The sequence below is a fragment of the Oryzias latipes genome, chromosome 14 (assembly GCF_002234675.1).
Source record: "Oryzias latipes chromosome 14, ASM223467v1".
NCBI classification, from domain to species: Eukaryota; Metazoa; Chordata; class Actinopteri; order Beloniformes; family Adrianichthyidae; genus Oryzias; species Oryzias latipes.
In genome coordinates this window covers 13855540-13881595 of record NC_019872.2, presented here as the reverse complement: position 1 = coordinate 13881595, position 26056 = coordinate 13855540, and the positions used below count along the sequence as shown (strand labels likewise).

General features: G+C 38.6%; 1 protein-coding gene across 7 annotated transcripts in view; it reads right to left on the bottom strand.

Annotated features, from left to right (window-relative positions):
* The window catches only part of LOC101167142 (ryanodine receptor 1), a 55909-nt gene that overhangs the window by 9579 nt on the left and 20274 nt on the right, over positions 1 to 26056 (bottom strand). The window contains exons 38-90 of one of the 7 annotated variants that reach the window (XM_011483492.3): positions 25807 to 26007; positions 25590 to 25701; positions 25337 to 25480; positions 24951 to 25224; positions 24745 to 24859; positions 24539 to 24671; positions 24360 to 24454; positions 24151 to 24286; positions 23877 to 24063; positions 23450 to 23561; positions 23243 to 23363; positions 22941 to 23110; positions 22626 to 22846; positions 22456 to 22546; positions 22234 to 22374; positions 21982 to 22145; positions 21816 to 21894; positions 21549 to 21638; positions 21328 to 21468; positions 21158 to 21235; positions 21017 to 21092; positions 20806 to 20929; positions 20385 to 20500; positions 19630 to 19697; positions 19409 to 19530; positions 19220 to 19269; positions 18981 to 19041; positions 18771 to 18897; positions 18566 to 18677; positions 18403 to 18484; positions 18191 to 18321; positions 17797 to 18117; positions 17474 to 17714; positions 15995 to 16082; positions 15817 to 15909; positions 15371 to 15385; positions 12698 to 12868; positions 12547 to 12606; positions 12332 to 12466; positions 12017 to 12129; positions 11843 to 11939; positions 11651 to 11760; positions 11514 to 11565; positions 11331 to 11423; positions 6479 to 6578; positions 6326 to 6405; positions 6165 to 6241; positions 5984 to 6057; positions 4375 to 4392; positions 2876 to 2956; positions 2702 to 2790; positions 1952 to 2080; positions 1769 to 1873 (exon numbers count right to left, since the gene is read on the bottom strand). In XM_011483492.3, the coding sequence (XP_011481794.1) occupies positions 1769 to 1873; positions 1952 to 2080; positions 2702 to 2790; positions 2876 to 2956; positions 4375 to 4392; positions 5984 to 6057; positions 6165 to 6241; positions 6326 to 6405; positions 6479 to 6578; positions 11331 to 11423; positions 11514 to 11565; positions 11651 to 11760; positions 11843 to 11939; positions 12017 to 12129; positions 12332 to 12466; positions 12547 to 12606; positions 12698 to 12868; positions 15371 to 15385; positions 15817 to 15909; positions 15995 to 16082; positions 17474 to 17714; positions 17797 to 18117; positions 18191 to 18321; positions 18403 to 18484; positions 18566 to 18677; positions 18771 to 18897; positions 18981 to 19041; positions 19220 to 19269; positions 19409 to 19530; positions 19630 to 19697; positions 20385 to 20500; positions 20806 to 20929; positions 21017 to 21092; positions 21158 to 21235; positions 21328 to 21468; positions 21549 to 21638; positions 21816 to 21894; positions 21982 to 22145; positions 22234 to 22374; positions 22456 to 22546; positions 22626 to 22846; positions 22941 to 23110; positions 23243 to 23363; positions 23450 to 23561; positions 23877 to 24063; positions 24151 to 24286; positions 24360 to 24454; positions 24539 to 24671; positions 24745 to 24859; positions 24951 to 25224; positions 25337 to 25480; positions 25590 to 25701; positions 25807 to 26007 (6216 nt within the window). The remainder of the gene's footprint in view (positions 1 to 1768; positions 1874 to 1951; positions 2081 to 2701; positions 2791 to 2875; positions 2957 to 4374; positions 4393 to 5983; positions 6058 to 6164; positions 6242 to 6325; positions 6406 to 6478; positions 6579 to 11330; positions 11424 to 11513; positions 11566 to 11650; positions 11761 to 11842; positions 11940 to 12016; positions 12130 to 12331; positions 12467 to 12546; positions 12607 to 12697; positions 12869 to 15370; positions 15386 to 15816; positions 15910 to 15994; positions 16083 to 17473; positions 17715 to 17796; positions 18118 to 18190; positions 18322 to 18402; positions 18485 to 18565; positions 18678 to 18770; positions 18898 to 18980; positions 19042 to 19219; positions 19270 to 19408; positions 19531 to 19629; positions 19698 to 20384; positions 20501 to 20805; positions 20930 to 21016; positions 21093 to 21157; positions 21236 to 21327; positions 21469 to 21548; positions 21639 to 21815; positions 21895 to 21981; positions 22146 to 22233; positions 22375 to 22455; positions 22547 to 22625; positions 22847 to 22940; positions 23111 to 23242; positions 23364 to 23449; positions 23562 to 23876; positions 24064 to 24150; positions 24287 to 24359; positions 24455 to 24538; positions 24672 to 24744; positions 24860 to 24950; positions 25225 to 25336; positions 25481 to 25589; positions 25702 to 25806; positions 26008 to 26056) is intronic. The other 6 variants (XM_020708880.2, XM_020708881.2, XM_020708879.2 and 3 more) reach the window with 6 other exon arrangements.

Sequence of the window (26056 nt, the reverse complement as noted above, 5' to 3'; positions counted from 1 at the left end):
TTGTAATGTTTATAGAGAAATTTTGCCACAACCCACTTTGTAAAAAGATCGGTGGCTGTTAGAATGAACTGGCTGCTCTGGCTGAACTGACCCTCATCCCAGCCGCTTCACACTCGGCCGCAAACCGCCCCAATGCACGCTGGAGGTCCCGGCTTGATGAAGCCAACGAGGAAATTCTGTGGTCCCCAAACCAGATCCCCTCCGGCCCCTGGCTGCGCCTAGAAATTCTGTCCATAAAAACTATGAACAGAACCGGTGATAAAGGGCAGCCCTGCCGGAGTCCAACGTGGACCAGGAACAGGTCTGACTTACTGCTGGCTATGCGAACCAAGCCCCTTGCTCTGGTCATACAGACAAAAAGTCATTACTTACATTTAGATGTAAACTTCTGTTCTCCAGAGCACACCTACATGAAGTAAATAATTTCTCCTCCTTTCACACTATTTTGGACACCCCTATCCCTACAAATGCACTTACAATTGGAGGGATAGGGAGAAGCTGGAGGGGTAGGGGAAGAATTTGGATTCGGCCAAATTCTCCTATTTGAACAAACTGCTGTTTCTCTGTTAGATGGCATTTTTTTCCAATTACAAGCTTTGATAGTGATAAGCAGCCTCTTCTGGTCTCACCTTTTAAGAAAAGGGTGTTTATTTTGGAGGTTAAATGCTTAAAGCAATTGCTTACTTGCAAATATTAATACAAGTTTCATTTCGGGCCTGTATAATTAATTTTTTAAAGATTCTAATGAGCAAAACTTAAAATCAACGCATGCTTTTTATTTATTGATTGCTACTGATGTATTCTGTCATTACTGGTACTTTTGTCAGTTTTAGCTCGTTTCAGTGACCACTGAGTTTCTATCATTGAGGGATTGTGCAGATATGCCCAGTTATGGAGCATGGATAGTGGAAGCTCTGATGATCAGGAAAACTCAGAGTCAGGGCATGGTAACACAAATGCCCCCTTGTTTGAGCAAAAGTGAAAGGGGTAAAATCAAGCTTTTGAGGGCACACGTTATTGGAGAACCTCCCTCTTGTCAATACAGCTCTGCTGCAATGCAGCCAAAGCTGAAGCCAAACATTATTTTGTGGTCTGATGACAAACCAAGGATCTCAGTGTACTCCTTATCTGAAAGATTCCAGCATCAAGGTCAGTTTTTGTTTCAATGATTCTCAGGGTTCTCAATGTCTCACAACACTTCTGGCAGACATTTTCTCACAATCGGACGGGATAGAAAAACGGCAGAGCTTTAATAGATTCACCAGTGTTCTGATTAACTCTGCTATTGGGTCAATAGCTACAACATTAATTACTTCAGCCTTAAGCTAGCCAATAGTATTGAATATTCCACAACTAATGACTATACTGGGATATTAGAAAGCTGCTGTCAGTTTGTGCCTTGATGGAAAATGACCAAATTCATTTGTTTCTATACAATTTAGAAAAGGTTATTTCCTGGTTAGACAAACATCTATTGGGACTTGAAGATTATGGAAGTTTCAAACGTCACATTTATACTTAGTAACAAGCCACAAAATGATAAGACACAGAAAGCTGAAGTGTAACTTGGGAAAAAGGATTTATCGGGAAAGCACTCAACTCCAAAGAGCATTAAGTATTTTTTTTCTCATGTTTTAACTCTGATTCTCTAACTCTCCAAAACACAGCAAATGAGAACTGAAAGCCTTAGAGTCTGACACAAAAATATTACAGAGTCCAAGGAATTGAACGTAATTAATCTGATGAATTAACTCAACTGAGTGAGTACCTGTGCCAGCTTCATCATCATATGTGCAAAGACATGAAGGAAGCCGACGATAGCATCCCACAGTCTGCTGTGGGCCAGAGACTGCTGGTTGCCAGTGCAGGGGCCCTGAAGAAGGAAGAAGAATGCAAAACCACATAAATACCTAATACCAACCAAATTTAAATGAAATTGCTCTTACTTTACCTGTATATATTCAGTTAAACTGTTGAAAATCTGCTTTGCCACGGTCATAGCTTTAGAGAAATTCTTTTTGCCTGGATCATCAATTACATCTTTGCCAGAGTAATACCAGTAAAAATCACTGATAGATTCCTTAAAAAGGGATACAAAAGAAAATGTTAAAAACTCTTGTCATTGCTAAATTTGTTTTTGAGTATTAACGTTACGGTAAATTAACAGATTTGGACATCGAAAGCAGCGAAAATGAAAAATGTGACAAATGTTGCAGTTTTTGTATTCCTAAGTTTATTCGCAAAGGTTTTCATTACTTTGCCCTGAAGGCACATTTGAGTTTTGAATTGGGAAAAATGGTGAAGCTACATTTTATGCAGCTGGCAAAAATCCAAAATCCAAAAATCCTAATTGTTAATTGAACTGGTAAAATTCTTTATTTTGATCTCGCAAATGCACATTTTACATTGCAATTTGAGTAATTACAGTGTTTGTACTTATGTATCATACGATGTTTTGTTTAAATTAAAATGTTTGGACAGCATATTTTATGTAATCCTTCGCAATGGACGCTTAAAATTTCAAAGCAAACACAGCCCTCTGTTTTTCTGCATTAAAGCTCTTATCAACTAATCGAATTTGACAAAAAAAACCACAGAGCAAGTCCTTCCTCCAATGAACTAACACTTGTTAAAATCCATAAGAATTTTTTTCATGAAGTTCAAATCATATGCATGAACATGTGTGAATGTGATTGTGCACCTGGAGTCGTAGGAGGTAATCTACAGTGCAAATGATGACATTGATGGTGGTCGTGCTTCCTGTTTGTGTCCGCAAGTAGTTCTGAAAATCTGCAACAAAAAGAAAATGGGACATTTGTTGTCCATCTTACTGCTGTGAACTCAGTCATTTCTACAGAAAATCCAGGATTCTCACCGTTATTGTGCCCTTCACAGAGCAGCTGCAAGAAACGGAAAAGGTCGCAGGTGAACTCATCATCTGCCATAACTTTTTCATCTGAAAAAAGTCAGCAATATAACATCAGTGCAAAATTAAGCCCAACTTTCTCCACATTAAACAGGGAAACATGTCTTAATTGTATTTATTGAAAGTTTAGCGGGGAAAAGGCAGAGTGAGGATCATAAATACTATGCATTTTTCAACTTACTGTCATTTCTGAAACAGATTTAGTAACAAAATACCATTTTCTTACTCCTAATGTGTTGTTTAAATATGAATAGTTAATAAATGACACAACACTAAATTACAAAATATTAACCTAGTGATACAATAGATGTGGTTGAAGAATTGTTTGACAGTCAAATTCTAAAACACAAGTAAGAGAAGCCATGATTGCATGCATGTGTGAACAAGCTGACATCACTTATTGACATACAGCCACATTGAAAACAAAGACCAAAAAAAGCATTGCTACAAACACAAACATATAAAAAGAGAAGGGTATGCTGTATTCAGGTGTGGACTGATCAAATGGAAATTACAAAAAAGAGAAATAAAAGATGTGTTATCAAATACACGACTGAAACCAGACCTAAAAAAGTTGAAACTACTGTTTGGAACTGGTAATGTTACTTTATTTAGTGCAGCTGGTATCATCCTCTTAAGTAAAATTATAAGACAGAACACTGTCATGACTTTCCTATTTGTAATTTATTCTTAAACATTATGTTTTAGGAATAAATTGTTTAGTGTTATTAAATACCAGCTCAGTGGCCTTGTGGCCCTGTAACTGGAAGGTCGTGGGTTCAAACCCAGGCCGAGTCATACCAAAGACTCGGCCTTTGGGAGCCGAGTGGGAATGGGAAAAAATGGGACCCTGCTTGGCACTCAGAATTAAGGGGTTGGATTGGGGGGTTAAGCCACTAAATGGTTGTGTCTGCAGCTCACCGCTCTATTGGGTCAAATGTGGAGAACAAATTTTGCACACCTAGGTGACAGATTGTGGGATATTAACTAACTTTAACTAAATGATCATCTACAACTGAATACGCACAGAAACTAGTGAGGTAACACATTTCCTGTTAAATAAGAGAGATTGGCTCATTGTCCACCAAAAATGCTGAATGGAATTCACTGTGTGATAAAGTAGAGTCAAGAAAAACATTTAATTTTAGATCATAAAAGATGTCAAACTGAGAGTAGCACAGCAGGAGCAACAGAAAATATTCTATATTGCTCAGAACCAAAAAGCCTTTTAAGAACTAGAAATGAAAATCCTGAACTTTATCACAGATTCCATTCTTTGCATTTTTTTAAATGAAAACTGCACACATGCTACATGAATGTGACCGATGGACAAAGACATCCAATCATCTCATGTAAAATCCAAACGTTAGAATAAAACAGTGATGAAGGCAGAGGACAGAAAGAGGAATGAGAGAACAGAGAGGCTGATGGAGAGAAACATGATTTACCCCGATCTAGGTTCAAGTCTGAGGACCATAAATGGAGGGACAAGGGGAGAGGTGGCAGTGATCGTGGGGAAAGGAGAAAGGATCAGTGTGGTGACAACAGTTGAGGACTAAGAGATGAGGAGGGGAGATTAACAACATTCCATGGCAAATTCATTCAAGTAGAACTTTAAATGAACCTACAGAATTAGATGGTGTTTGGTGAAGTCCAATAGGCAAGTCAAACTACTTAACATTCAAAGTGAAAAACCTGAGCCAATATAAGTTACAATACAAGTACAAAAAATGGGTTTCTTTGACACTTTTTCAGGCGTTAATAATTCTTCATGTTAGAAATCGAATCATTCAAAGATGGAAAAAAATTAAACTATAACCATGGTTGTAAGCATTCAGAGAAAATAATAATGAATTTTCATTAAAAATGTCTTATTATATCTGTTTATAATAAAATATCAGTCTGCACTTACTTAGTTTTTCTATGCTCTGGATTACTACTTTGAACCCTTGATATTCTCTGCACTCACCAGTGTGTTTGCCAATCCCTTTGGTTGTTTACATTGACGTAAGAATGATGCAAAACCCCTTTTTAGTAAAGCTTTCCTTCAAAATTTCAAAAAGATTTTCAGCTTTAAAATTTTTGGTTTGAAACGAACATAACAAGAAATGTGACTCTTATTTTTTTTATGTTACTTAGAATAAATCCTTGGAATGATATACTTAAGCTGAGGTCTGCCTGTTTTCAAATACATTTTTCACATTGTTTTGACCTTGTCTCATACATTTTTTTACCCATATACATTTGATCTACAACAGTTTTATTGGAAAATTTGTGTTTTTTGCCATTAAAAATAACTAAATTTCCTCTTCATTTTTGTTTTTTTTGTTCCATTTCAGGTTCATGGTGGAATTATTGTGTAATATAATAAAAAACATCTGAAAAAAATAGGCTGGGGTTTTACTAATAAGATGGATGCCGAATGTTGCCACAAAAACTGTTTCAAAGTTCAAAGATTTCAGTTGCGTAGTAAAAATATTAGAACAAATTTTAAAGAAAACACTTGATAATTTAATTTCTTTAGCAGTACGATTAAAAAGGTTTATGTCTTATTTTATTATCTTTACAGGAAATTACTGATTAAAAGAAAAAAGAAATTCAAGTAAACATGTAAGTTTATGCAATTTTTATTTAGCATTTCATATTGACAGTTGCATTCTGGGAATGCCATATTGGCTTTTTTTTTCTCCCCTTAGTCTCCATACAATAACCAAGCACTAACAATTGTCTGACATTTCTCCCTGGAGTTACACTCTGTGAAACTGTGAGATTTGTCATTTAAATTTGCTGCAGAGAAAATGTTACCCAGTGCCTCAGCTAACCTTTAGCATTAAAGGTTAACCTGGAGGTTTCAAATTGTTTCTGAGCATGTCTGCAGCTCACTGGTCTATAAGGAGGTGAGTGAAAAGTAAAAATGTGTCTTTCAAATTTTCGTGTTCACATTTTAGACACAGGGGGCAGCATTTTGTCCACTTGAGTTGCTGCAGTGCAGTAAAATCCTTTAAATCTATGTTGTGTGGAAAAAAAAGGACAGTTATGAATTGGGACCAGACTTACTAGTTCCTTCCTCAGAAACCATCCCGAGCCCCTCAGCTTTGTTCTGCCTTTCAAAGGCATTAAGATCCAGGACGCTTTTTTCAAAACACAAACACACAATTATTGCGGCTTTCTATGCTTTACCACACAAAAACCTAAAAGTGTTTCCAAGTATGTTTGTTTCAACTGAATCAAAACTGACCAGCACGTCTGCATCAAAGCCTGTATACTCAGAAAGAAACCCACATCCTTCTTGTCCTTCAAGTATTCCAACATTTTCTGACAATAAAAAAATAATATTGCTTTTTTTCATGGTTGTTTAACTGGCAAAATAAAGGATGTATTTGATCGAGAAATACTTACACGCTGAACCTCGCTATTTCCACCATTTAGAATGGAAATGCCCAGTTTAAGCGTTGTAGAAACCATTGGACCTGTTTCACCTGCAGGAGACATGAAACCATCAACCCACTGCATTTGAGCATTTTATTGGCCTCTGATAAAAAGCAAGACTACCTTTGCAGGCACTAATCATTTGCAGTACCATCTCTGCAGCTCCACGATTATGCAGCCTGGACTGCTGGTACAGGAGCCTCTGCTTTTCCATTTCTTTCTCCTGTTTTTCACATGAACAGCATCAGTTTTTGGTCTTGTTGTATTTGTGATAGAATTTAAATTGATGGAACAGACTCTGCTGATCAGATTTCAGCTAAAAGAAAGAAAAAGCCTAATGACAAAAGACATAGAAAGTTCTTAAAAGTTCTTGGATGGCAGTTTAGCTCAGGCAGTAGAGCAGACGACCGAAGGGTTGGTGGATTAATCCCCGCTCTCCCCAGCCAGCTGTCACCCCCCAAGCCTGGCCTGTCTGCAGCTCACCGCTCCCCCCAGGGGATGGGTCAAAATGTGGAGAAGAATTTCCCCATTGTGGGATAAATAAAGTATCCATTTTTTTTTTAAAGAAGTCCATTCCATAAATTCACATTCTCAGTTTTTTTTCATATTATTTGACTTCAAATCCCTAAGCTTAAACCTATTTAAACCTAATTTTTGAAATGGCATCCTTTGTCAAAAAGGCTTATTGGATAATACACATAGATAAGTAAAAACATGTCATGCACTTACCGTATATTTTACAATAAATATTCAGACAGAAAAATGCTCTTATTTTTACATAAAATTTTTGAAAAATTTCCACTCTGCATGCATTTACAAACCTAGGATATAGTTGTAAAATAAAAAGAGCCTATCCGATTATTGTACATTTCACCTCACTCCCATTAGTCATGGAGTTATAACACTACTTCTTCACGTTTGCTGTCTGGAGCAAGCGTTGGACTACAGGAAACAGCCTCCATGTCTTTTGAGTTTTAGTTTCCAAAGTATCTTAACTGCAGCACTCCTGCAACTAAGACAGTTTGGCAGGAAAATGCTAAAATAAAAAAAATAAAAATTCATTAAACACTAAATGTTTATCCCAAACTTTTAAGATTTCAATGAAATCCTCTATAGGGTGATCAAAGGTAGTTTGTTCATTTGGTGGATCCTTTTTAATTCAGCCATACAACATATAGGGTAGAAGCATCCCAAATAATAAACAGCATAAAAAAAAACAAAATATCTTGCCCACCTCCCTCCCTCCACACACCCACCCTTTGTCCCTCCCTCCCACTCTCACATGTTTTGCCGTGCTCTACCCACTATGTGTCATGCAACCGTACCTCAGTCTAGTGCCGCTGTAACTTCAATGTGAAATGATCATGAATTAAGCATGTGTGCAAGCTGGCTTTTAAAAATAAGCCTATTCCTTTTAGGGTTGCACCTTCTGCCCTGGCTTTCACTGTAGTCTTTCAGTTTGCTATGTGAGTGGGGGGGGGGGGTGGGGGGGGCAACATTGATCAGCATTCAGTTAATACAGACTAGAGGCGATGAAGGTGACAGAGCGACATGCAGTCGTGGGGAAAGACAAAGACTGACAGAAACCACGACGAAAAGTGTTTGGCTGAAAATGGATCAAGAAAAATTCAAAAGGATGCTGTCTTCACAAGTAAATAAAGAGTCCTTTGTTTAACAGCCTGGTGGTGATTTGTAATTTTCACCTGTGATTTTATCGTTGACCCCACTTTAAATCAGAGGAGCAGTGTGGAGCAAACCAGAACCTTTCATCTGCATCTTTTTCCTCCTAACGCACCACAAAGCAACAACTTTGAGGTTTGCTTTAAAGCACTCACTAATTAAAACATAGATTTTTAGCTTTACTAAGAGTATATTCAGATTGGAAAAATCATTGGTCCGGACCGAGTCCACTTGGTTTGGTCTGGGTCGACTCCTGTTTGGTCTGTATTGCCAACCGGGCATTTCTGATTCAAACCAAAGCTTGTAAAGAAAAGCATGTTACGAACAATCTCTTCAATCATTGGCCAGGAATTACAAGGTCAGAGCAAAGCAACAAGAGAAAGAATACGGGAAGTCCTGTGCTTTGTAATCATTATTAGTTCATTTATTCAAAATGTATATTTCGCTGACCAGTCTTGAACATCTTGAACATCACCGCAGGTACGACGCTTGTTTGTAAATGTCGTACTGAGGAAGACGACGGCTATGATAAGTGTCTATGACGTATAGATTGTCAGAAAAATGGTGTGAAAAGCAACGTTTATCATGTTAAAAGTTGCTCTATGAGCCTGCATTCCTCCGACTAAATTTCAATGAGCTGCTGTTTCTCATCGCTGCCTCACGTTTCTCTGCGGCTCTCTGTTTACATCATAATGCTCAACTACAGTGGCTGTTTTGGTACAGTTGTTCCGCTCTGAGCACGGAGTATTTTCAGACTGAGGAAACTCAGAGTGAACCCGAGGTCAGTCTGATTGGAAATTAAGTGAGACCCCCTCGAAAATGGGTCAGAGAGCGGTTGGAAGGTTTAAAGTCCCCCTCCGATAAAAATCATGTTTTTAAGGTTTTTTGCATTTCCAAGAATTAACCCTACATAGCAAATGGTAAATCTGAACCCCTTAAATGCCTCACAAAAAATATATATTTTTAAAATTTCTATAACTGTTGTCAACCTTGACAATGGGAATTATCCTGAAGCTACCATTTTAAACTGCCTTTTCATTTTTTCAAAGCTTTTGTTTAAAATTGTTTCCCCAGTTTGGAAACAAAACAACAAACAAAAAATAATTAAAGGGCCTATACCAGATAAAATAAATTGTTTGAGCTTTTAAGTTTTCCTTTGAAAGGAAACCCCAAAGTGGTATTTTGATCCGTTGAGACATTTCTGAGTATTCTTCTTAAAACCCTTAAAACCCTCTGAGCTCCAGCCCCTCCCATCCCACAAGCGAGTGGGTCCTCACGAGCTGATGTAGACATGTGAGAACACACGGAGCTAGCGGTGATCAGCAAAAACGCTTTCCTTTTATACGCACAATATGCACATCCACATTAGCAAAAGTTTGAAAGGTGGTTTGTTCTTGTGGGCGAAAGACGCAGACCCACTGCCGGGTCAACCGGGTTAACTTTGAAAAATCATTATTTTGTGTGCCAAAGGTAATATTTTATCATATACATAAATGTTGAATACAATGAAAGGCTTAAGAGTCGCATGGTGTAGGCCCTTTAAAGGAAACCTCTACGAGCAACTGTACCAGATAGGTGCAGCTTGAAAAAATTGGTGAGTGATTAAATAGACTTTTCATAAATTGCTGTTTGTTCCTCCTCCTTGTGTTTGGTAGTTGCAAACAATATGTGCACATTGTTTTGTTGCACATTAAAATGCTGTAATTATCACAATGGTTGAAAAAGACAAAACAGAAAGCTAGAACAATAAGTAATTGTCATGCATGTGCACATACATGTAACATTTATGTATCATCTACACCTCTGCTTGCAGAGCTGTCAATTCTCCATATTTGTACTTAATAAATGCGCAACAAGAACAAAAAGCACCAGTACTGTTAACTTTCAGCGTAATGATAGCCTCAGCTGGAACGTGGAAAGCACTGGGACTAAAGGAGGATGCTAATAGTCTCCTCTGCTTTATCTGCAACAGATACAAAGATTTACAGATGTAGCATGCTACACTGACTTATATTTGAAACAGTATTTAGAAATTAAAGCAACTTTGAACCAAAATTCATCAGGTGCCAGAAAATGACAGCAATTCTTTTTCCTCTTGAATGCACATGGGAAGTTCTTTAATACCACCAAAGAAGCTTATATAATCCTTAATCTAAAGACCTCCAGTATATTTTTATTTTTTGAGGCCATTCTATAAAAAAAGTATGCATGTCATTTTGGAAATGCATAAGATTGGCTCATTCTTGTCCTAAATAACAGTTTGTATGCTGGAAAAAAGTGTCTTTTTGTAGAGTACAGTAAGTACAGTGTATTTAGAAACTTGACATAAAAATATCCATTAAAGGCCTAAGGGGGAGTAACTGGTGATGCCTCTTAAAGCATACTATAAATAATGGCCTTTGTTCTCTGCTTGTTCGTACTGAGTGGAATTAGATTTTCTAAAAAGCCACATTTTTTTGCTGACGTTTGGATTTTATGACACCATCTCAATTTGAGCTGTTTATTTGGCTAGGTTGATTGCAGCTTTAAAGAATAATTGTTAGTATTGCAGTCCATATGTTTAGACTCAATCCAGATTAACAGTTAAAACATAGAAATCAACGCCTTGAAGACCCACTCCAATGAAAATGGTGTTTTTGTTGTTTTTATCATGTTTTTCTGATGTTGGCGGACATACATAAGAAAAATTAAGCTTAAAATTGCATTTCTGAGTATTTCTTTATTCAAATCCTTGTGAATCAAGAGCAGAAAAAAAATGCTGTTTGAAAAAGAGCAAATTTGTGAAAATACGCTGGACAGGCCACATCCTCCTTGCTCTGAGCTCTCAGCAACGAGGAGGGGGAAGGATGGACTGGGCTGTTTCCTGTCAACGATCGCTACTACTGAACTCCTGCTTCTCTGCAGAAGCTATGTCCTAGAAAATGATTTTGATTTTGGCTTAAAACGGCATAATCATAATTAAAATATCTCAAAAGATTATCAGAGTGGGGCTTTTAGGCCATTTAAAACTTGATCGTTAACTGAGATAGTGAAAATAATATAAAGTCCCATTTGGAAAATAAGTTTTTGCATCTGGATTGGAGTTTTCAGTTTCAAAGCAGCAGAAACTGTTACTCAAAAAAACACAACATACAGCATACAAACAGCAGGGACAAGACAGGAAGAGGTGATGAGACACAACACAGACGAGGAGAGATGTGGTTTGAATGTGAGGCTCTAATGATGAGGCCACTCAATGCGTCGAGAGCTACCGCTCCACTGTGTTCCTGGTCCCCTGCCCCTGGCCGCCCATTACCAGTTCTGACTGTCGCACCTCAAAGGGCAACTCATCTTCAGAGTTTTCCATCATATCCTCTCCCCCTTCATCTTCATCACCAATGTGGCAACTCTAAAAACACAGGAAAAAAACATAAATGCAATCAAATAAACAGTCTGTCAACAGTTAAAACAACATTTGTAATCCTTTGTGATGCCTCACCTTTGCCATAATGTCTGCATATGCCATATAGAGATGGTCTGTGTCAAGTTTACTAGAATAGAAACAAAAACTTGATTAGTTATGTTTTTTGCACACCCATTCAGCGAGAGCTCTGAACGGGGCTGCTGCAGCCTCACCTCTTTTCAGTCAAAGCCGTACGACTGAAGTGTAGAATCAGCTGATGAAGGGGATCCGGCTTTGTTTCCTTCTCCTCCTCCTCATCTCCTTCCTCTTGCTCCATTGCTTTCTGGAGTAAATGGGAAATTGACAGGTGAGAGACAGGGAGAAAACACAAATAGATCCAGATGACGGGATTGCTCATCACTCACAGATAAGTCATCTATCATTCTGTCTTCAAATGAGAATCCCTCAGTGTGAAGCCAGTTACGCTTGTATCCCTCCAGAAACATGTTGGAGGCTCTGTGTCTGCGAGGACCAGATTTTTTAAAAAGAAACTAGCAACACAGTATATGCTGCATCAAACTTAGAGGCATTTTCATCACCTTGCAATGTTGTACAGGGGTGTCATCCTAAAGCAGGCGACCACGGCTCTGCGTCTCTGCTTGGACAGAAGCTTGTGCCACACCATCTTTTTGGACTTGAAAGGATGCTCTGTCTAAAAAATTGAGATAATTTCCTCTGTAACTGTCAGGTCTTTTAAAGAGTTAATTCTACTTTTACTTCATATTTGACAAATCAAAGTGGTGAAATTAAAGTGAAAGAAAATGATAGAATCAACAAAAATAGTTAATGGAATGGATTCAGGGGGGGAAAAATAAAAATGCAAAATGCTCTTTTTCCTGAAATCAGGTTCTCACCACTTCAAGGTGATAGAGTACAGCAGAAACCTCCTGTACTCTCTTCACAACCTTCATAGGAGCATCAGCATCTTCAGCCTTCCCTGCCATCTCTTTGTAAAGAGCCATTTGCCAGCGCATAGACGGATTGTCAACCTTCCAACAACAAAAGGAGCTTCAGAATTTTTCAAATCACAAACGCCAGCCAAAATGACAAGTACGAAAACCTCAGACACCTTGCCCTGAAGATGTAGGTTGTTCTGTAAAAACTCCCTTACTTCTTCATCAGTGTCTCTCTGCAAAGAAAATATAGGCAAGCATTACCAGTCCAAAAACAAATTCACTACATATGATTAATGGAATAATGTAAAAAATAGTTAAAACTACCAAAGAGTATCGGATTTTTGCCAAGTTAATGAGCTCTTGGTCGGCAGGAGAGCACATGTTGAGGCCTATGGGGAGCATCTTTTTCAAGGCAGCAACAATGAGTGATGTCTGGACAGAATAGCGATCGCCTCGTCTCTTTTTCTTTGTTCGTTCCGTATCTGAACCTCCACCCTGTGAACACAGATGACAAACAACAAGCATTCAAAGCATCCCATCAAATTTTGAAGCTGCAGCAACTTGGGTTTTACAAATTCTTCACTGTAATAGTAAATTTTTTATATTGTGTTTTGGTTGACTTTGGTGTGGGGTTGTCCAGTACACAATTTAAACAATTCAGGGTAAAATAAGTGTATTGAAACCCATAAAAGTTGCATGATTAACCACAACTACTGAGCAGCTAGCTAACCTTAGAGGTATTTCAAAACTGTCCAGTGCTGCGATCTGTTCTAATAACTCTGAAACCTGAAAAATAATTATTATTTAATAAATATTATACAGATGGGTATGAAAAGTTAATGAGAGCCTTCATTAAGAAATATTATTCGCTCACTCTCATTTGTCCATTGTACAGTCACTGCACTTTTTGCTCTCTGAGCTCAGAGTGATAAGTAAAGGCCACAGTGAGGGCAAATAAGAGGTATAGCTGCCTTAGAGAAAGCAAAGCTGCAAGGAATGGGTTTGTAAAAGGGCAAATTAGTAGTAATTTAATAAAACCATGCAACAGAAAATATGTCATCCAGATGAGACTTCAATAAATGGGTTTTACAAACAGAACAATTATCCAAAACAATTTTTCTTTCATGGTAAATAAAACGTGTTACAAGATGTAGGTAAGGAGCAAAACTCTTTTGGTTAGACCCATTAGCTGCAAGCTGACACGATAGAAAAAAGAAAAAAACTGCCCTCCCCATCTAAATTCCTTCTAGTTTAATAACAGGTTTTTTTTATTATTTCTTTTTCTTTTTTTAAATAACCTCCCAAATGTCAACTTATCTAACTGCAATTAAGCATCCATCTCTGTGATTATGTATTATCTATGCTATGTTTTGTACACTAATATGTTGGTTTACAGATTAAAGACCCACTCCAATGAAAATTGTGTTTTTAACATGTTCTTGTAGCATTTTTTCTGATAATGGAGGACATAAAAAAGAAAATTAACATTTAAACTGTGTTTCTGAGTAATTTTAATTAAATTGAGAATCATAGGAAAAAAATGCTATTTATAATAGCTTGTAGTTTTTGCATAAAATCTGCAATCAGCAGGCCACAAGCTCCATTCTGATGCATCCACTTGTAAACAGATCGATCCATCTAGGCCACATTTTTTCTTTCCTTGTCTAAGGTGGCTCAAAACTCGGCATCTGGCTGGATAGTTCCAATATTACTCATGATTTTTGTAAGCTAACAGGAGAGTGTGTTTAAAGGGATGATTAAGACAAATTATGACAAGTTCACTCTGCGGCAACAACTCAGAGGTGAATTTTTAATGAACTACTGCCGCCCTGCAGAAACTATGTCCTAAAAAATGACTAATTTTTTTTTATTTTGTCTACAAACAGCATAATCATGATTAAAAGGCCACTGGGAACACTTTTACAATAGATTAAAAGATGATTGTAGTGGGACTTTAAGGAGACTATAATCAACATGTCACTTAAAAGAGAACTTGTGCTGAAGGCTGTCGAATTCTATGACATTATCATGGTCTGCTGGGTTCATCAGAAGGATTGTTGTTTTTTTGAGAAAACTATTCTCCAAATTTAAATTTGAGGTTTAATCATTGATATAGGAAAGATAACCGACTAAGAAGGTGATACTCTGAGCACTTTATGTGTGACTTGGGGTCTCATTGTTATTCACAGCTGCCAGTCTATTAATAACAAATTCTTTCCCATGTGTGTTCATGTTATGGGAGAAGTTTAAAGGGTGCAAAGCTGTTTGGGGAATTTACAATTGCCAGTTAATATATAGGTTAGACTCGGGATACAATATTGAGAAATTTCTTTTGATTAAATGTCAAACTGTGTGTTAGTGTGGAAAGTTTAAGGAAAGTAAACCATGATGTGTCATGGGATTTAAAAAAAGAACAGCACAGAGAAAGCCTACACCTCCTAGTGGAGAAAAGCTACATTACAAAACTTACAGGTCACCTCCCTCCCCTCCCCTCCATGGAAATAAAAAAAAAAGTAAGACAAAGTAAAATACTTGTACATCTATGATTAAAAAAGAGCAAATGCAGTGAAAGCATGATGGCACTGAGCTCTCACTGCCACGTTGGGCTTTATGTAAAGCTCAGTGTCATGAGCCCAACTCTACAGCTGTGTACTTTCATCAAGCGCCTCCAGACTCCCCCCCTCACACACTGGCAGGACTGGGTTTGGCTTATACACCTGGCCTCCCCATTTGTCCATTGATGCTTTGTGCAAATAAAAGCAGTATCAAAACCCTATCAATATGTTTTCCACAAGATTGTGTTTAGACGTGCTACAAAGCATTTCAAGCATTTCTGCACAAGATTTAGAGCTCATATTTATATATATATTTGTGTGTCTATACATTAGGGTATATTTGGATCAGATGTGCCAGTGTGCTGGGGGGGTTGATGAAAAGTTCCCCCAAAGTGAGGTGCCATGCGATCAGCACAGCGGTCGTGCAGAAACAAATTCTAACCTCTGTGTCCCCGCCCTGGAAACCCAGCAGCAACCCAACAGAAGAAGACAGTGGACAGTCAGAGAGAGAATATAGTTAAACAAAACTGCTTCTTTTTCCTCCAAAAACTGGAATTCAAGTCAAACCTCAGACAGTCACGACAATTTAAACCAAGGCCATTGAACAAGAGATCCGGAAAGGTATGTTTGAAAAAACAAGAAGCCAAATTTTCAAAGGCAGTTTAGTCCTATTTTTGCTAATACAGATAAAAAAGAACATGTATTTTGATATTTTTAAACCTTTATTTATATATAAACAATTTACTAAAAAGCAAGAGGATTTCTAATCAAACAAAAATGAATAAAAGCAAAGAAGAATTTCTGGGACATAAGTTTGTCCTGAAGACCTAAAGATAGTAATCAGAGATGTAACGGTACACTGGCGTTTGGCCCGTTTGCACGTCTTACCTTGCTCATTTTGCTCTTGCTGTCAGCAGTGAGGAATGACATGTTATTAATTTCATTCATCACCACAAAGTTCTGCTCCTCCCGCTTGAAGTTCTGTCGAGCGCAAATTAAGAGGTGTCAGAAAAAGAAAGACTGCCTTTCTTCAGTTGTCTTTAAAAAGCAAAATGGAGAAGCTCACATGAGACTTGGACCAGAAAATGAAAACCTCTCCGACCATTCTGAAGAGTTCTTCTGCATCTGGGTCAGGACATGTCAGCCACCTCGCCCTGATGCAGAGAAAGTACTTTAAAAAATGTTCCAACTCATTACCTAAACATTTAAAATGAGTTATTGGCTGAAGAAATTTAACATGACATTGTCTCTCAAAAATCCTTGATTTGAAATTCCAAGAAAAATTGATTTCAAAGGTCATATATGTAAGTTGGGCTTCTGTGACTTTTTCATGTGAAGGGTCATAGTATAATTTTTATTTATTTATGTATTTATTTATTTATTTATTATGACAATATTTATCATAAAAACAAAATATATATGCACCAGTATAATCAGAACAGCATGGTTTCTATGTGTTTTATTGTTATTACAATAATCTATAAGTATTTCAATGTGCATTAGTGACAGTGGTGATGTCCTATATTCTATTCATGAAGTAGTCAACAATTTAGTTATGGTTGTACACCCACCAATGCTAGCTACCACAAGCTTTCCATCTCTGTCATTGGTGTTGATAAGTGTTCTTTTTTTAATTAAATGTCCCCATGGACCACCTCAAGCAAATACAAAAACAAACTTTGATCATGAACTCTTCAAAATAAAAGTGTCCCATGTGAACACAGAGCAAAGTGATTGAAGGATCTTTCACATTGCACTCCTTCAGATCCTGCACTGCACTTCACCTAAATTCTTTTTTCTTTATCTGAATTGCATGGCTCATTCCAGAAAGGATTTACCTTAGTCGCAAGCTTTTCCATGGGAAAAATCAATTGAATATATTTTAAGACTCACTCTGATGAAAATCATGCTTATGATTTTTTTGTGGCTAAAAACAGCAGCATTTTTCTGATGATGGAGGACATTTTAAGCTCAAAATTACATTTTTGTGTATTTCTTTATTCTAATATTTGTGAATCAAGTGAAAATGGAAAAATGACAGTAGAAAAGGATTGTATTTGGGATCTAGAAAATACGCTGGGTGGGCCACAAGCTCCCTGCTCTGAGCTCTTAGCAACAGGAAGGGTGGGGGGCGCGGGGTTGTTGCACACCAATGCTCCTTGAAAATGACGGGTTTTTTTGGGCTAAAAACAGCACAATCATTATTACCCAAGGAAGGCTGTTACAATAGATCAAAAGATGATCGGAGTGCGGCTGTAACCCTTGTGCTATCCTAGGCACTTTAACATTGGGAGTTGAGTCATCTAGACCCACTAGACAGCGCGCTGAACCTTTTTTCTTCAATGATTTGTGAACCTCACTGGTGTCCATGGATAACATGAAATCTTTCCACCTTTGTCATGGTAGGGAGAACACGTCAATGTAAGGGTGGGGTCATCTAAGATAGCACAAGGGTTAAGTTAAGAATATCCACCAGTATGGAAATATTTGGATTAATTTGGTTTTATTAGAAAAGAACAGAAAACAAAAACCCATTCTATTGTACCTGTTATTGTCCACGTAACGAATCAGTAGAGGATAGAGAGCATACAAGTCTCTACAGAGGACAGCAAACTCATCTCGTATGGTGCCATCCTCCTCGTCACCTTCTGTCTTCCCCTCCATGCGTAAATGGTCCTCCTCTGCCACCACCTTTGAGGTGCGCTTCTTCAGCTTTTCCATTGTTGGAATAAAGTGGGATTTAAGCATTTCTGGCTTTGCCCTGCTGACTATAGGCTGTGAAAAGACTGCATATACAGACATATAACAATTTTACCAGGAAAAAAATATATAAATGTGTCATGAAAAAGAAAATTAAAAAGTGCTCACCTGCCAGCCTCTTCATCCACGATGCCTCATCAATACCCAGGTTGTTGACTACGATCTTCATGATGCTGCCCAACAGTTGATTAAGATGTTCGGATGTCACCTCGGTGCAGAGTTGACCCTCCATTTCAGGAAAGTTTTCAAACCCTCTCTCCCACCAGCGCGGCAGATAATTACACAGCATAGGCAAAGTGATCTCAATGACATGTGGCATCTCAGTGTAGCGAGCCCCCGACTCTGCCAAGTCTCCAATTTCTTTAAGGAGAGCATCAAGCTCTGGAATGTCTAGACATAATTCTTGGACCTCGTTGGGAAGGCCCAGGACTTAGGATAGAGAAAGAACTAGAATCAAAACTTTGCTGGAAGTTACTATCAGAAAAAAAGGTTTTGAACTCACTAGCTCTCTCTCGAGGTGTCTTTGTTGTGTAAACAGAGAAAGCATTATATTTGTTTAGATGGGGTTCCAAGTAAGCCACTGGCATGGCTGCTGCAAGATGAGCGAGACACTCTCCCAAAGCTGGTCTCTGCCTGAAAACATCAAGAAAAGAGCAAATGTCCTCACGTTCTGAATACTTAAAGAACTAAAACAGCCTGTAATTCTGGAAATACCTTTCTACGTGTGGGTTCTTGACAGTCCCTAAAGAGTAGATGCTACACATAATGCGATAGCAGGACATCTGCAGATCATCCACTGAGACAAAACTAGAAGTGTCAGACAAAATGATTCAATCCAGAAAATAGCACAAACCTATATATCACAGAGAGAACTCACATATAACATCATCTCCAAACTGGTGTTGGGCAATATGATCAAACAGGGAAGTGAGCACGGGGAGGAGGGCGATGGTTGTGTAGTTGATGTTCTGAGAAACGCCTTTCACTTGCTTTAGAGAAGCAGAAAACAATGATAGTCTCTTGGTTGATCAAATCAGTATGCAATCAACTTTATTAATGGAAATATCTCAAACATTATAAACCTGGTTTCCTTTGGATACTTTGCCCAGTTTAAGATTTTCTACCATCTTCTCTATATCATCAGCTGCACTTTCAAAGAAGGACCGCAGACCTGCTTTTACAATCTCAGGCCCTGACTTCATGACCGTCCTAAAGGAAAAACCGTACACCTTATGTAAAACCGAAAGAAAACCAAGTGTGGAATCATGCTGTTAATTTTTGTCATACTAAACCTTGCATCCAGTGACCGAGCCAGTATATGAAGACAGTTAACGATAGCCGAAGCGTCTGTTCCTGCACACAGAAATACAGCTTTTCTAAAGACAAACCACCAAACACTTTATGTTCTGCTTTGGTCTACGTTGTCATTTTTCTTTTATTCACAAGCAAAGATTTTGCTCTAAAGGAAAGTATGACAGATGCAAAGAAGGTAAAGATTCCGAATCAGTATCCTTAAGAATAGGGACCTTACCAAAGAGAGAAACTCTGTGCCTCACCAACGCAGACATTTTACAGAAGATACTGTGAGGACGAGAAAAGGAAACAGGTGGAAAGAAAAGGGCAAAGCCAGGAAAAAAAGAAAGAGTTTCATTTCTGGAGGAATGAGGTGCATTTAGAAAAATACACCCACTCTGTGCTTTGCACCACAAAGAGTGTTCACCTTGCAATCATCTCCTTCTCTTTATTGGAGGAGTGACCCCCACTACCCAGAACCTTTGCAGGTGTTGATAAGAAGTAGAGGCAGTGGTTTTTAAAATACTGGTTGATCAGGGGCATCAAGATCTATAATAGAAACATTTAATTAACTCAATACAGCAAGAAAGTTGAGCTGTTTTTTTTCTTAAGAGTTTTCAACATGAGAACTCCACCTTGCAGACTCACCTTAGCAAAGAATTTGATCTCTTGTTCATGTGGAGACTTTTCCACTCGTCCACTGCTGACCACAGCCTCTGCAAGTCACATTGTACAAAAAATGTTTCATGGATACTTGGAGTTCTCAGCCTTTTATACATTCAAAGCCTTAGTCACAACCGCCCTCACAGGTGGATACGGGTTGTCTGTGAGGGAAAATGGGCAACAGTACCAGGCACACAGGTGACCCACAAGAAAAAACAAGGTCATACAGAAAATGTGCATGTGCTGCAGGTGAATACCTATACAACACACAAGGTTTTTTCAACCCCAAATCCTGCGCACTACACAAGGAGCTTATTAGTGCTGTTCATGAGATAAGTGCACACTTTTTGTGGGCTATTTTGCACTGACTATAAGAAATAGACAGAGCTTAGTTAATGTGGACATCCCAATAACATACTAACAACAAGAGTGTGGCATAAGAGCATTGTACCACGACCAACTCTAGCCTTACGAATACTTCACAATACCTTTACCTCACGCATGACAATTGCACATTCCATTTTTATGATGTCCCATAGGGTGGCCACACAAGTCTCAAGGATACTGCAAGATACTGTACCTGAGCTCCCCTTAAGATGCAGCCGCTCCTGTCTACAGCCCTCCATGAACGCAAACAACCCTAAAACCTGCAGCACCTGTACACGTCAACCCCCTGAACGCATGCATGTGTCAAAGGCCTAAGCAACAGTATTTCTTTTCCAATAGTTTTACAATGTTACCAAGATGAGCGATGAACTCTTGAGCAATTTCCATCCATTTCAACAGCTTCCGCAGGAACCCATAAGCAAACCTCTTCTCTATGGATGATATTTCTGACTCCATGTCTTTCAAGCCCCTGAGGAGAAAACAAATCAAATGTTTGAAATTCTTTTATTTAAATACTTGCTTAGTGTGTACATGTGGTTGATACTGGTTGACACTTTAACCCTGAAGAGATTTTTATAAAATAAATGACTTTATGATATATAGATATATATATTTGTTTTCATTTTTAGGAGTCATCTATAACTTTAGTTGAAAACTTTCATCTTTTTTTTTTTTTGTACGTTAAAAGTTGTTTCAATGTCTAACATCTGTTCAATTGGTCCACCTCACCGATATAAAAACAGGAATGGCATTTAAAAAAGTCTGGAATTTTACCGAGTGACAGCATATCCATTAAGCTGCAGGAACTTGAGCAACTCATAGGCCTTTTCTCTGTCTCGTGCCTTCTCTTTTGCTGTCAGTGTATCATAGGGAACCAGAAGAGGGTGTGTTCCTCCACCTTCCAACAAAACATTCAATCAGAAGCATTTAAAAAAAAGACTAATCTTTTGTTATCCATATTTCTTCAGGCATAAATATACTTCACCCTTGGCCTGCAGCTCCAACTTCTTCTTACGCCCCCATGTATTATGATAGTTTTCTGCAAGTTGCTCTGCCATTGACTACAAACAGATGTGAATGTTAAAAAACTAAAGAAAACTGAAAGTTTAAATTTATAGGGGCACACCTGCAGGTCTCTGGAGAGAGCCATGTGTGAGATGTCAATGGGCTGAGGACTGTAGCCATGGCTGGGGTCATATGTTGCCTGGAACATAAAAAAAAACAATATTTAATATGTTATAAAAAGTGCCGACATGTCACTTAAAATTAGTGATTTTTTTTTTTTATTGTTGGCACCTGAGCAGTTTGAGAGATTTTTCGAGCTGTTGCTTTCTTCTTCTCTGACTCCTCTTCCTCTCTAGCTTTTTCAATGTTCCATTCCCATGCCAGCATGGCCTTAATTGACTCTTTGATTGGCCAGCGGTAGATCTCTTTGTCCTTGTTGTCAAACACTCAGTTTCAGTAGAAAGAATTAAAATGACATAAAAGCATCAAGTCTTGGCTTTCAGTGAACTCACCTTCTCTGAAAAGGTTTTGTATGGTCTGAGCATGGGATGAGTTTTTGCATTTTCATCTAACACCTCCCCGTATGACCAGTTGTTCTGAATCTATAAAAAACACAAATTTACAACAGAAAAAAGAACTATTTGTGCAGATATTGTTCCTTTTTTACTTCACTGTCAACATAGATATAGTTTTTTGAAACATTTGTGTTTTAAAATAAACCAAAATGAATGCGTAAATTAATCAGAAATTAGTAAAATGTTATGAAAAACTAGATGTACCTTTTCAAAAGCCCATTTGTCATGTGTGTATTCAGCATACTTGTTGATGAATGGATCCAGCCTTTCTGGGATAATTGTGCTGTGGTTGGAAGAAGAACCTTAAGTAAGCTTTAACATTAAATTAGCAAGCATCCGTTGATGTTTTTAAGGAGACATATTTTCTCACTTTGTGGCATCGATTGGTTTTGGATCAAAGTTTCCCTCAGCATCTACCGATGCCTTTTTCTCCGTTTTAGGGCAGTAGCTGGCATCCACATAATCTGGAGGGATGGCTCCGGCGATGGCACAGATGCATGGCATTGAAATTTTGAATATTTCAGCATCAAATTTCTGGAATTATGACATAATAGTGTTACAAAATGTACATACATTAACTTTAGGGTTCAGAAAATATTTTTTTAATTCAATGAGAGTCCACCTTGTGAGCCAGTGACTCAAAAATCCCCCAGAAAAGTTTGCGGGTCAGATGCAGTTCCTCTTCTGAGGCAACTCCAAAGTTGGCCCAACCATTAGGGAGGCAATAATATTTCCAGCAACGCTCATAGTGATTGGTTAGAAGCTGCAAGAAAGTAAATCATTTACATTATTATTTAAAATTAAGCATAAATAAAAAGAAAGTTGACATAAAACTGTTTCCTACTTTGAGAGGCATTTTGGCATATTCATTAAGGATGGGCACATCAAACACCAGCCGTCTCAGCAGGTGCTGAAGCATGGATGGACGCAGATGCCTTAAGGGAAAGGTAGATCATGCTTACAAACCTGGCACAATAATATCACCAGACAGGCTCTTAATGGAATTCATTTTACTTGCACAAAGCCATGAGGCATTCTTCAATGATGTCTCTCTGAGCCTTTGTAAAGGCTCGCCCTCGAGACAGCCGATAGATGGTGTGGAGCATTGAGTCAATCATAATGGCTCTGTGGTCACTGCCAGCAAAAAGGGGCGCACACTTTGTGATGAGAGGCAACACAGCAGAACACAGGTATCGGTTCAAAGCCAGAGCCATCTCTGTGGTGCTGAAAGCAGCCTGTGGGTAAAAATATCCAAACACTTTGGAGAAAATCTCTAAAATACTGGTTCCTTATGGTTTCACATTACAGAAACTGGTGTATTTTGCTTACCGTGTCGAGAGAGGAAGCAGCCCTCATGTCTGGCAAAAAGCCCACCTCAAGCACATGGAGCAGGAAGTCCTGGTTGTCAATGCCATAAACTCTGTCCAGGAACAACACCATGGGAGCCTTGTGATCTGGCACAAAACTAGCTGACATCTTTGGCTCGATAATACTGTTGTCTATGCACGACGTGAAGAAAATATAGATGAAAAATCATCAAAAGGATGCAAATCAGTAGAAGAAACTTGTATAAAAGTCTAAAAATATTAATTAGGATTAAAAGAAAACTCTAACAGCCACTGCCTGCTTACCTTTCCCAAACGAAGGAATCTGCAGAGGAAGACTGACAACTCCCACCAAATCCTCAATGGGAACAAGAGATCTCAGGATGGCTCTGATTCTTAGGGCTTCTCCTTTGCCAGCTTGAATCAACTTTACGAGAAGAAAAATGACCATGAAATCAGAGTTGGTAATTCCAGCATATCACTTTCTGTTACTTCTCACTGCAAACTGCCTACATGCATCTCCGGGGCACAGCGGCCCAGCAGGTCTATAAGAGCAGAGTAGAAGGACATGATGGCATTTCCCAGGTGCACCCTGTTCTCCTCGTGTTGCTCCTCTCCTCCAAACCTACAATGATAAACAAACATCCCTATAAACTTACAACTGGACAAACAACAAAACTGTTAAAAAATCCACAGTTTTATTGAATAATTTCAGTTCTCAAATTTTCCAACTTAACTTGTACCATGGAACTTTCAGTAACTTAATATCCAGTTTGCATGTGTCACCAGAAATATTATATTTAAAGCAATAAATATTTCTTGTGAACATAAGCATCACATGTCTGCTAGTTTGATGTGTAAAACTTAAAGCATAAAAACTTTTAACTGGCACTGTGTTTTCTGTAATCAAAGTGAAAAAGGAATAGTTCTATGTGCTTACATGGGAAAACGTCTGTCTTTCTTTACACTGGGACCATCCCTTGCAGGGTCCTCTGATATTTTGATGGCTTCTTCTATGGCAGCCAGGAGTCCATTTCCACCCTCCCCCCTCAGAGCTGGACCAAAGCACTCAGGTCGGCGGATGAGAAGACGTACGACCACGTTGGCATTCTCTTCCACGCTTTCCCCTGAGGAGCAAAGACAACAATGGATTTAAAAACTCCCAAATCTTTGTATAGTAATGAATTACAGCAAGTTGAAAATTTGAATCTGACCGTTTACAAATACAGCAAAACGAAGAAAGTCAAGGTATTTTTCTCCACCACAGGGATTCCAGCCAATGTCAGGGTAGCCTTTAGACAGCAGCATGGGACAGCTCTGAAGTCCACAACCAGCCAAATACTTCACCACCTAGAAAAAATATCACCGCCTATCAAGTTTTAAGTCAAAAATATTAACTTGATAGGTGGTATTTTTATTTTACCATTTCTAAGTCTTGCTCCTGGAGAGCCAGTGCGAGTTCATTATTGTCGATGCAAGAGGCCGCCGCCACATCCAGAGGAGTGGAGCCTCTCATTCCTAAACACACACACTTCATTACAGATTAGTTCTAATAAGAGAAAGTTCTTGAAAAATGAAGCAGAATTAAACCAAGACAATCACCAAGACCAATGCCACTGTTCTGCAGAAGGTAGCTGAGGTGATCAAACATCGAGCGCTGGTTCTGACGACTAATGCGACAGAAATAGCAGAGAAAGCGACAGCAGTTTGTCACCACTCGAGGGAATCTGATCTCCTATTAAAAAACAAACTGTGTAAGTCTAAATTCTAATTTTTTTGTCATTATTTTCAACTGCATATACATTTACCTTTGAGTCCCCTCCGCCCAGCACATTAACCATGACTTCCATCACAGTTTCATGCATGCCCAGAGCTCGCATCAGGTTGGGGTGCTGATAGAAAACTCTGTTGCTCATAATGTTCCTTAAAAAGACAGAGAGTGCAGTGGAGCTGTGTCACACATATTCATCACACAATAGTTTAAAGAAAATACTATCAACTAAAAAAAACCAACCCAATGCTTTGAATTATGAGCCTCTCCTCTTCTGGACCCATCTGCACAATAAGCAGTGACCGGATCTGACCCAAGCATTCCAGCAGGTCCATGGTGTCCTGAATGGACACTTGATTGATGGTGTAAGCCTTGGGAAGGGCACGCATGAGCTCACCCAGCCCATCATACTGTCTGTGAAGGAGGCTGAACATCATACGCACAAGCTCTGGGTTCTGGATAAATGACTCTTGAGCCCAGTGGATCATGGTATGGGAAATCAGCTCCTGTAATGTGCCTGGTACAAAAAGACAGACGATGAAGCATTAAACTTGTAGTCATTAGTAACTTTGCCATGTGGTGTAAAGTGAAGGAAGGTTGTCAGTGAAATGCTAAAATAAGAGGCTCACTTGGTTTTTTGTCTTCCTGGGTTTCAGGCTCTATCTCCACCTTCTTTTCTCTGAATTTCTTTACTTTTTCCAGCAAGTGAAGCAAACGTCCACGGACAGAGTTGTCCACTACCTCCTCCTCCTCTTCCTCTTCAATGTGAACACCTAAAAGAATAAAAAAAAAGAGGTCTGAGACCTTAATTTGCTTAATTTTACAGACTAGAATATGTCAGTTTTAACAGAATTTGATTTTATATTAACGAAAAAAACAGACCACAGTGCAACAGTATGGCATTGTGAAAAATTAACAAGGATTCCCGGACGTCATCAGGGACTGGAGGTTCATCATCCTCTGTGCAATTTTTAAAGTTCATGAGCATGTTGACCTATAATGCAATAGTGAAATGAGGAGCAATCAACAATGAGCAACTAACTGAACATATTTGGTCAAAATGCATCACTCTTTAGAAGGATGCGGGTGTGTGTAGTACCTGCTCCTGAGGTGGTGAGCGAAATTCTCTCGTCTTGCGTGCAGTCTCGGCAGCAGTCATGGTGAAGGCCAGCATGAGCTCATTGTAGCGCTGCCTCTGGTTAGTCTGTATCTGATTGACAAACTTGTCGGAAAAGGCAATAATGGCCTCTACTCTGTGGCGAAGCTCGCAGTCACAGAAATACTGCAGAAGAGTGCACATCTGGCAACACAAAAACACTTGATCATTCGTCATATTCTATACATAACAA